This window comes from Elephantulus edwardii, unplaced genomic scaffold, assembly GCF_000299155.1.
Source record: "Elephantulus edwardii isolate Elephantulus edwardi_28Jun2011 unplaced genomic scaffold, EleEdw1.0 scaffold00086, whole genome shotgun sequence".
Taxonomy (NCBI): Eukaryota; Metazoa; Chordata; class Mammalia; order Macroscelidea; family Macroscelididae; genus Elephantulus; species Elephantulus edwardii.
In genome coordinates, this window is record NW_006399836.1 from 261,293 (window position 1) to 272,548 (window position 11,256).

General features: G+C 52.1%; 1 protein-coding gene across 1 annotated transcript in view; it reads left to right on the forward strand.

The window, feature by feature from the left end:
* EFCAB6 (EF-hand calcium binding domain 6) overlaps positions 1-11,256 on the forward strand; it is a 415,417-nt gene that overhangs the window by 84,065 nt on the left and 320,096 nt on the right. Inside the window, exon 5 of the mRNA XM_006890171.1 lies at positions 8,194-8,330. Within this exon, the coding sequence (XP_006890233.1) occupies positions 8,194-8,330 (137 nt within the window). The remainder of the gene's footprint in view (positions 1-8,193; positions 8,331-11,256) is intronic.

Consider the following 11,256-nt stretch of genomic DNA (forward strand, 5'->3'; position numbering starts at 1 on the left):
CCCCGAGTACACTTCTCTATGCAACCTTAATTCTAGATTCCTGTGTTAACCATAATACTCTATCATATATCACTTCTAATCTGTTCTTTCCCTCATCTGTTTCAATACAATATACATAATTTATCCAGTTTTTTCTGTCATACCCCCACCCTGATGTCAGACCCATTCTACAGTAGTGGCACCAGGCAGTATTTGTCCCTTTGTGACTGAGATATTTCACTCAGCATAATGTCCTCCAGGGTCTGGATTTCTTTTTTTATTTTTCAGGCCCTGCAGTGGCAGACAGAGGGCAGACTCCTTCAGGATCGCAGAGGGTGGAGCATCACAGATGGGATGGAGCCTTTCGGGAATGTGGTCTCAGGGGTGGTGGGTGCGGCCTTCGTGGCTGGGTTTGGAGGGATGAGGGTGGCTTGGCCCTGTCTTCACTTCGGTAGATGGGACCCTGTCCTGGTACATCGCGGGCACCAGTGAGGGAAGGTCTGGGGGGCACAGGGAAGGGAACTAGCCTCCTTGCTCCAGACCAGAACCGAACCTGCTGGCTTCAGGTCGGTCCTAACTCCACAGGGTCCGCCATGGTTTCTGAGGCTGTGAATGCTTATGGGGAGACTGCCCAGGATAGACCCAGATGTCAAGCTGGGGACCCAGCCACGGGGTGGGAGGAGGGGAGAGAGAAGGTGCTGGGTCCTGGCTGGGGGTCAGGGCAGGCAGGACGCACGTCCCAGCAGGAGATGTTAACTGCCACTCTGTGGACTGTGATTCACAGGAACCATTGTCCAACAGAAAAGACCGGGTTCAGTCCTGGGCCACCGTCGTGCCACCAGCACGTTTGAGCCTGTCATTACGGCTTTTGTGCCCATTTGTCTCCACGAGGGCATCCTCCCCCCGTCTGGGACTCTGTCCCCCAAGCATGACCCTCCCATCCTTCCCTGGGCCACGTCCAAAGCCGGGGGGGTCAGACAACATTGTGTTGGTGGCCACACGGCGGTCACTGCTGATTGTCAGGAGATCACAGGGCCTTTCTTCCTGGTGTGTCTTAGTCTGGTGCTTGGACGGGAACCTGTGCACATGGGCGGCCCAGCTCCAGCATCTCAGCACCAGGGGTCCATGACAGCGCAGCAGACTGGGAAATGGGGGGCAGAGGAGGCACCACACTAACTGCTCTGCCGTCATTTTGGAGGGTCTAGTGAGTTCAGGCTGTTCTAGGATCTGAGAGACAGTAGCAAAGCCAGCTTTCTGTTCCAGGGGTGGGCGTCCTACTGGGAAGAGAGGGACAGTAGGGAAATGAAGTAAGCAAGGGGCCAGGAAGGGTGGCAGAGTGCTTTGGGAAGGTCCTCGGGGAAGGAGTCTGTGCCCAGGTGACCTGTGGCCGAGACATGGTGAGTGCTTTGTGAAGGTCATTGTGGAAGGGGTGTGTGCCCAGGTGGCCTCTGACTGAGACATGGTTTTGTGAAGGTCCCTGGGAAGGGATCTATGCCCAGGTGCCCTGTGACCAAGACATGGCGGAGCGCTTTGGGAAGGTCCCCGGGGAAGGAGTCTGTGCCCAAGTGGCCTGTGGCTGAGACACGGGTGGAGGCAGGGAGCAAACCCTGGGTTTTGAAGGACAGGGCTGGCCCGGTGGAGGATACTGGGGTATTGGGGGATGGACGTGTTCCAGCCAGAGCTGTACTGGAGGGAGGTGGGGTACAGTGAGAGAGGGGGGTGCCGATGTGGGGAAGGGGCCAGCACCCCCAGGGCCTGCAGGCTGAGCAACTCTTCATTCCTCAGGCGGGGAGGAGACCCCCTGCCTGGGCTCTGAGCAGCTCAGTGTGGCTGGAGCTGGGGGGGTGGGGATGGGGGGTGCTGTGGGGTGGCCTGTCCAGTGACTGACCTGGGGACAGTGTAGTCCACAAGGAGCATGGGACAGTTGGTTGTTGGTGCAGACACGTTCACTGCCATGAAAATGTCAAATGTCTCAGGCCCTCAGGGAGAAACCCCCGGCCCCGCTGCCGTCAGTCGGTTCTGTCTCCCGTGAGGCCAGAGGACAGAGTGGAACTGCCCTGTAGGGTCCCAGGCTGTGAACCTTTCTGGGTGCCTCTTGGTCCTCCTGCAGAGAGGATGTGGAGTAAAGTCCTGCCTGACCTACGGACTACCTCAGGTCCAGCACCCACCCTGCAGTTTCCTCTCCTTCTCTTCCCCTCCTCCTCTCTTTGCAGAGAGCCTGGGGAAGGGATTGTGGTGAGTGTCAAGGTCAATGGTAGGGGGTCCTGAGCTGTTGTATTCATCTCCTTATTCTCCACATGTCTTGTTGTTTTTTTTTAAAATACATCTTGGTTGTGTGCTCAATTCCAGACTGCAGAAATTGGTCCAAATCCTCAATTTCTTCATCTTTGGCATTAAATGTTTGACTAATGACTTAATAACAGTCATATTAACAGGTCTTTCTTGTATGCATATGGCTATTATCCTAACAGTGACAGATTGTACTTCACCATTGATCTTGAATGTTCTTTTTGACAATGAAAGTGACACCATTCTTCTTGAACGTGTCATTGCAGGCATAGCAGACCATCTAATTGTCTAATTCCTAATGGCCAATACCAGTTCGTTTCGCCTCACTAATGCTAAGGTAGAGACCTTCCTGCGCTCCGTGGAAATAGACGCCGCGCCTGCCACGCCGGCCACAGTGGGCCCGAGCCCAGCAGAGGCCGTGATGGTGCACACGCAGGACGGCACAGGGTTGGCTCCACTGCATACGGGTCGCCGTGAGTCAGAGCCCACCCAAGGCACCCGTAACAGCAGCCAGCCACACCGTGTCCCTGCTCTGCTGGCCTTGCTAGGCCCTGACTGCTGGCCTTGCTAGGCCCTGACTCTGCTGGCCTTGCTAGGCCCTGACTGCTGGCCTTGCTAGGCCCCGCCATCTGCCGCCTCGCTCCTCCCTCCTCGCCAAACTTCAGTCTGACAAGTGATAAGAAACTTGGAGCCACGCCTCTGCCGGGGGTGCCTGCGCCAGGCTAGCTCCCCGCTTCCACGCAGGGGCCATATGGGCTGCTTCGGGGTTTTCAAAAATGCGCATCGCTCCCGTCCTGCACGATAACAGGAGAGACAAGGAGGCCCGAAGCGGGCTGAGGCTGCCCTGCGTCTTGAAGGCTGCTGCCCACTCTCCCGGATAGTGAGGTGAGGAACCGGGCCCAAGGGCCAAGCGCACCCAGCATCCCTTCTCTGCATGTTGCTGCTCCAGATGGTGATAGTCCTGCACCAGGGAGCGGGTGGTGGTTGTTGTTGGGTGCCGTCAAGTCGAGCACGACTCTGAAATCTGTCCTCTCCTCTGCTGTCCTCACCATCTCTGAGACCCTCGAGCCCACTGCTCCTGTCACTTGCCACTCCATCTTGTGTGTGTGGGGGGTCTTCTTCTCTTTTGCTGACCCTCCATCTTTCCAAGCATGATGTCACTTACCAAGGAACAGCCTTGTCCAGCTCTACATCCAGAGGATGAAGGACCAAGTGGTCATCCTTGGCTCTAGGAGCATTCTGGCCACACCCTCTCCATGACATCTGTTTGTTCTCTTAGCCATCCACGGGATACGCAGTGCCCTTCTCCAGCACCACAGCTCAAGGACATCAGGCCTTCTGTCATCCTCATTCACTGCCTGACTCTCTGATGGATAGCAGGTGATTGAGAAGACCATGGCCTGAATCAGGAGTACCTTAGGGAATTGTGCTGCCAACACAAAGGTACCCAGTTCAAGGCCACCAGCTGCTCCAGGGGAGGACATTCTCCTCCTGTGTGATTTACCGCCTCTGAAAACCTGAAGAAGGGTCAGCTATGGGTCAGTTATGACTCAGTGGAACACAAACACGACGAGAGCAATAACTATTGAAGTCGTCAGGGTTGTTGCTCTGTAGTTCTCAGATGGAAGAGGGGACGGAGGCCTGGTGACGGAGTGCACACGGAGCTGAGCTGCTGGACCGAGGATGTGCTGTGGTTCAAATGCACCAGAGCCTTTGCAGGAGAAGGATGGACACTCTGCTCGTGTGGCGGTACAGCCTCAGGGACGCCCCGGAGGGTCAACTGGGAGTTGGGTCACCTCCACGGCAGTGAATTTTCATATGAAGAACCCCACTGCTGTCAGATGGGGAGCAGACAGGACTGAGCAGAGCTGCCTATACGGTTCCTCTTGTCGTTGTGCCATCGGGTGTGAACCGACTCATAACTGACTCTCTAGCAGGTTTCCAGAGGTGGCAGGTCACACCGAAGGCAATTGCCCATCTTTCTCCCAGGGAGCAGGCTGCAGATTTAAACCACATGCCTTTGGGACGGCAGCACAGCTTCTTACCACTAAGCTGTACGTATTTACCGAAGCAGAGTGCCACAGTTTTCTCATACAGGGAGACTGGTGGGTTTGAACTGCCAACCTTTGGGTTAGCAGCCGACAGTTAACCCACTGCACTGCTAGAGCTCCAGACACTCAGTGTTTGTTGGATTATGATATATCGCCATCCTTTTCTGAGTGAATGGGCACGTGTCAGGAGGGTTTGCAGACACAGAAGGCAGCTTCCTCGGCTTGTGGCGTTCTCACTGATAGGAGCTGTCAGGTTGACCCTGGCCGAACGGATAGAAGGCTGCCCTATTCTGCGCCATCCTCAGATCTCAGCCACACTCAGGGCAAGAAGGTGGATTCATTCATCCATTTGTTCATTTGTTCATGTACACAGCTTTTACTGAGTCCTTTCTATGTGTGTGATGCTGCTCTCGACCCCAGGGATAAAGCCGTGAACAAAAACCAGTGGGTCACTCCAGGTGGTGGGGAGATAAAGTGAAGAGTGGTCAGGAGACCTTTCAGATGAGACAACAGATAACTGAGGCCTGAGTAAAAAGGGAAAGTGGGCCCTGCTGTGTGTGTGGGAGGGCTTGTGTGTCTGGGAGAGACTGTTTATAGGTTATAGAGACGACAAGTAGCTGAGGCCGAGTGAAATGGGGGAGTGGGCCTGCTGTGTATGTGGGAGGGCTGTGCGTCTGGGAGAGACTGTTTTAGACAGATTGAGCCCCATCCAAACCCACTCCCATCAAGTAGATTGTGACTCACAGGGATCAGCAGGTTTCTGAGGCTGCAGACCTTTATGGGAGGAGGTTACCCATCCTCCTGTGGAGTGGCTGGTGGATTCAAACTCCCAACCTTCTGGGTAGCAGCACACACTTCACACATTACACTACCAGAGCTCTTCTAGGGAGAAGGAACAACAGCTGCAGAAGCTTCGACAAGGTAGAGCCCAGCACAGCAGAGGGCCAGTAGGGAGGGCTGTGGTACTGTGGCCAGGAGGTCAGCCCCATGGGTCACTCTGAATGTGCCTTGAGCAGGAGAAGGGGAGCTCTGACTTGCACGTAGGAAGGGTACCTTGGCTGTGGTGGGGTCCACTATGGAAACGGGGGCCCTAGTGTAAGTCACTGCACTCCTCTGTGGAAAATGCACCAGGTGGGTGCATTCTGGGAATGAAACCCAGGAGGACCTGGATGGGAGGGAGTGTGAGGGACAGGACCTGGCGGGGGGTTTGCCCCGTGTTAGGAGAGGAGCAGGGGAGGAGGTAACCAAGGTGGGGGCAGAGAGGCATTGGCTGTACTGGACAAATACATTGAGCGTCATCTGCTGGTCATTACTGCACAGGCCTGCACGGGGTTCCTGGGCAGTGAGCACAGTAGAAGCAATCTGAAGACTGTGTCCAGAGGGCCCTTTGGGGGCTGGGGAGATGACGTGGAACTAGGAATGGAGACTGAAGAGGATGGGGAACGGGGGTTGGAAAGGGCTCCAGTGTGGAAGAAGAGCTGGCTGGCAGCTCAGCTGGGCCAGCGGGGAGAGGCCTGAGAGCAGCCGCGGGGTGGGCGGTCCAACTACAATGATGTTTAGACAACAGGAATGGACCAGAAATGGGAGATGTTGTGGCCAGGACCCGTGAGTCACCTCCAGCTCACAGAGACCTTACATGGAACAGAGGAAAGCACTGTCCGGTCCTGTGCCGCCGTCCCCACAAAGGTCACTGTGTGCGTGGGCCCCTGGTGCAGCCCCCGAGTCAGCCCCTCTCACCCAGCAGTGTCCTCTTTGCGGGCGCTGCATCTCCCGAAGTGCGCCTGCTCCAAGCTGTGGCCTTCCGGTCATGATGCAGGTCCCCCTCCCTCGGCCACTTGCACTTGGGCCCAGTACCCAGTTTGGGTGGGTATTTTGTTCTTCGTTTTTCCTGCTCTCTTGGGAAGAGGCTATTGTGGTTCAAGGTAGGATTTGGGGTTGCCTCTCAGCATCCTCCCTCTCGAGCTGTGTTGAGTATTTCAGGTGGTCTCTCTGAACCCCAGTTTCCTTACCTAAAAATTACTTTTTTACATTTACTTCCTTCTGTGGCTGTTGGACGGCATCACGTTGGCGTCTGCCGTCTTAAGGGCCGCGGCGGTGCCCACGCCCGTTGTTACGGTCCCCCTGCCAGCCCCTCTCATTGAGAGTCTTCTTCTTCACCGACACTCTGCTTTTCCAAGGACGACGTCCTTCTCCAGGGCCTGGCCCTTCCTGACGGCAGGTCAGGTTTGTGAGACCAAGTCACACCGCCCTTCTAAGGAGTGTTCTCATTGCCCTTTTTCCAAGACAGATACGTTTGTTCTTTTGGAAATTTGTGGTGTATTCAACTCTGTCCTCAGCCCCACTTTTCCAAGTCCAACTTCCACAAGCATACAAAGCAATTGAAAACGCTACGGCTCGAGTCAGGGGCACGCTGGTCTTGAAAGTGACAGGTTCGCTTTTTAAAGAAGTTCTTGACCGCAGATTTGCCCAGCCTAGCCTGTGTTTTCATTTCTTGACTGCTTTTGATTTTTCAGTTCTGCTTCTGTAGATGTTCATGGGTGGATCCAAGTAAAATGAAATCATTGACAACTTCAGTCTTTTCTCCATCTCTTGTGATAGTGCCTATTGATCTCGTGAGGATTTCTAGTATCATTATACTGAAGGCTGAAGTCTTTGATCTTCTTCAGTAAGTGCTTCGAGTCCTGTTTACTGACTATAAGCAAAAATGGGTCATCTTTATAATGCAAGTTGTAATGACTCTTCCCCCAATCCACCTTTTTCTTCATCTAATCCAGCTACTCACCACTGGGCCAATAGGCAGATTCATGACAGGTGGAGAAAAACACCAAAGTTGCCAAGAGTTTAATTTTAGTTGGGTCCATGGTCACTCCTCATACAATTGTTGTTGTTATGTGCTGTCGAGTTGCTTGTAACCCTCTGTACAACAGCCCTGAAACCTTCTCTATGCTGTGCCAACCTCACTGTCTCTGACACACCTACCCTCATTACTCCAGTCACTGTATCAGTCCATCTCATCGAGGATCTTCCTCTCTTTCTCCATCCCTCCACCTTTCCAAACATGACGTCCCTCTCCAAGGACTGGTCTCTCCTTGCAACATGCCCACAGTATGTCAGATGGAACTTCAGAATCCTTGCCTCCAAGGTGCAGTCTGGTTTCACCCTCTCCAGGATGAACCTGCTTTTTCTCTTAGCAGTCATGGTGGATTAAATCACTCAGCTCTGGGCTTGTCCCAAGAGAGCCTCAAAGGGGTTCTTGTCCTCACAGTAAAGGCTGCGTCAGAGCCAGAGCCAGGGCATGCTCCACCTCCCCCTCTACCCTAAACCTGACCCCCTGGGATGCCTGCCTGTGGCTGTGCTCAGTACCCAGGCCTGTGTTGAGTCTGGGAGAGATCGCGGGAACCTGTAGTGTCTGTAGTGTCTTCACACCCCCCTCCGAGGGGCTGCGGCAGTAGTCATCCGTAACCAGGAGAAACAGCCTGCACATGGCTGGGAACCACACAACCCTCCACGTCAGGCGATGCCAGCGCTGTCGTTCTTAAGTACCAATTAACAAAAAAAAAAAAAGACTTTTCAGATGGCTCTAAAAGGGACTAGATTGTATACGAAACATTGCTTTCATCAGAAAGATTTTTTGTGGGTTTTTTTTTAAACTTACTAAGACCATTTACAGAGAAAATTGCCTTGAAAATGCACAATAAATGCAAAGTACTCCCGTTCCGCCGACGCGACATTCTGCAGTCCCTGCCACTGTGAGCCTTTGAAACTGGCGTACGTTACGAGAAGTGACAAGAAACTTGCACGTTCTTTCTTCCTTTCCAGTTTGGTTCCTCAGCACGGATCTTCTGACTTTCCCCAAACCCATTTCCTTGTCCAGGTTTTCAGAAACGTCAAGGCAGTCCTCAGGGCGCTGAGGCTTGTGGACGTGGACGGCAAGGGCCTGGTCCAGCCGCTGGAGCTCAGGCGGGTGCTGGAGACCTTCTGCTTGAAGATGCGAGACGATGAGTATGACAGGTGGGTCCACAGAGGTGGGGCGTAGCCCTGCTCGGCGACTCCGAGCCAGCTTCAGAAGGGGAACCACAGGGTCCTGGGGTCCACCCACCCTCTTGGTATAAAGGAGAGACCCTCGTTGGCATGCCTGCATGCCCAGGAAGCCCTCCATACTTCTCAGAAATGACAGCAGTTGGTTTAGAGTGACACCTGCCCAGAAGTCATCGGGTCTACAGCCCTGCACACATCTGGGTGGTTTACGCCATCCATCACCCACCTCCTTCTGCATGGCTGGGCCTTCCTCCCATGTGTCCCCTCACCCTGACTCTGCCTCAAAGCCTGTGATTAGGAGAGGAATGTTGACGTCCAGGACTTTCCCATCTGCTGCCGACTCTCCATCTAATAGAATAAAGCAGCTTCATTTCCCTTTGAGCGCCGAGCCTGCAGAGGTCTGAGGGGAGGGCTAGGAGCTGGATCCTGGTGAGAGACAGCCTCTCGACAGCCTTTGAAAGCCACCTGCGCCTGACCCCAGGTGCTGCGTGAAGCCTGCACGCTGCTTCTGAGCCTGCGGTCACTCCAGAGACTTCAGAAGTAGCTAAGTGCTCCTGGGCCCCTGGAGTTCTGGATGAGAGCTGCGGGAAGCTGAGCAGCCTGCGCTGGCCTCGACTGATCCCAGGCCAGGCCAGGAAGTACTTGTGCTCCTCCGTCCTTCCCTCACACTCATCCAGCATCCTCCAGGCCGTTGACCAGAGTACTGGCCTTCCGACACCTCCCCCCCACCCCCCCAGCTGCTGCTTTCACCCTGCAGGTGGTGATCCATTGCAATTAAAGTGGGTTCCTTCCACATGTTGTCACTAATGCCAGAAGTCCCAGGTCTGCAGAGACCAGCAGGCAGGGCAGCGGGCAGGACGTGACGACCACTGTCACTGAGTCCACAGTCCTCTGCACTGTCGTCTTCTGCACCCTGCCTCCTGCTTCAGTCCCTTGCTGCACAGGGTTTTTGAAATCTGCTCTCAGAGCCACGAAGTCAAGAAGGCATTCACAGTGCCGGTGACCACAGGGTCTGACAAACGAGGAGACTTAAAAAAATGATTTTCCAAGTCGTTAAAGCTTCCCCCCCTTCTCTTTATAACCCACCTCAGAATATAAAAGACATAATAGATGTTTTAATTTTTACATCTTTTCCGGCTGGGAAAGTGTCCAGAATAAGATCCAAACAAAACAAATTAAATAATTTTGTGCACGCAATTATAGAACAGAAGCAACACTCTCCTAAAACAGGCAATCAAAAAACAAAACAGTGTTTTATTTGACAATAAACCTTGTGTTTGGCACTGCGGTTTCCAGCCTAGTAAATCTATAAAAAATGTTACTGTCTGTTTCCCCAGCTCGTAAGTATTGAATAATAAAGAACTCCACAAATTTTTATTTGATTTTTTTTAAGCCTCAAAAACAATGGTGTTTTCATGATAAGGCTACAGAACGTTAACATAATAAAATTGCTTTCCTTTAGAATCAAGATCTCAAAAGATCAAACAGAGGCCGTTTCTTCAGTTGCTTTAATGGGTTTTTATTGAAACTCAAGCATACACTCTTTCCTCAAGAAACTGCTTCAGTAGTAACTTTGCTGTCTCAGTTCTTGGTTGGTTTTTGTTTGCTTTTTTTCCCCCTTTTAAGCAGGAAATAATACATTTTTGAAGCCCCTCTTTTCTATAAGAACTTTATGTTTTATATCAACATTCAGGACATGGGGTGGTAGGAATGGCCTGAGCTTTGAAGACAAGCCACCAGAAAACCCAAACCCAAACCCCAGCCACTGTGCTGGACTGCTGGGGAGTCTGTTCTGTTGAGTGTGCAGAACAGAGCTTCTCCAGAGGATTTTCAGGGCTGTGACCTTTGGGAAGCAGACTGCCAGGCCTTGCTTCCCCAGAACCTCAGGGAGACTTTGAACTGCCAACCTTTGGGCTACAATTGTGTGCTTAGCACCACTCAGGGACTCCTGGGTCAAGTCTGAGCTTTGCCCTCCCTACTCCTAGAGTCTTGAGGAGGCTCCTGGCTTTTCTGAAGTTGATTTTTTTTTTAAAGAAATGGTTTTTGTAAGGCTTGCTTGTTACTGGCTGCCATGGCGTCCTTATAATGTGCCAAGGCATTTGGCAGTGTGGATCTAAAAATCACAGCTAATACTGAGAAGAATGCAAGGCCTAGAACACTTCATTGTGCTCAGATGAAACCTAGACCTAGACCAAGAAGCTGTTGTCTGAATGGAGCAAGGGAGCATTGTGTGGTTTAAAATCGGGAAAGCTGTACATCAGGGTTGTATCCTTTCTCCATCCCTATTCAATCTGTATGCTGAGCAAATTATTGCTGAACTCTATGAAGAAGAACACGGCATCAAGACGGAGGAAGACTCACCAACAATCTGCATCATGCAGATGATACAATTTTGCTTGCTGAAGGAGAAGAGGACTTGAAGCACTTGCTGCAGAAGATTACAAATACAGCCTTCAATATGGATTACATCTCAATATTAGCAAGACAGTAATCCACACAAATGGATTGGTCAGCAACATCATGATAGATGGAGGAAAGACTGAAGTTGCTAATGATTTCGTCATACTTGCATCCACAGTCAACACCCTTGGTGCCAGCAGTCAGTCAGGAGATCAGGAGACAGACTGCTTTGGGAAAGTCAGGCAACTCTCCAAAGTACTGACGAGCAGTGATGTCAATTTAAAGACCAAGGTGTTACTATGAGACCCTTGTCAGAAATGGTATTGTCGAATATTTTTCACCATCAGTAGGTTTTCTTTTCACTGTGCTGGAAAAGGTTTTTGATACACACAAGGATTGAATCTTTAGAAGGGCCTATTCATCAATTTTATACTCTTCACATTGAGCATTTCTGGCTGTATTGGGCAGTCTCTTTATACCATAGACTAGGTCATCTAAG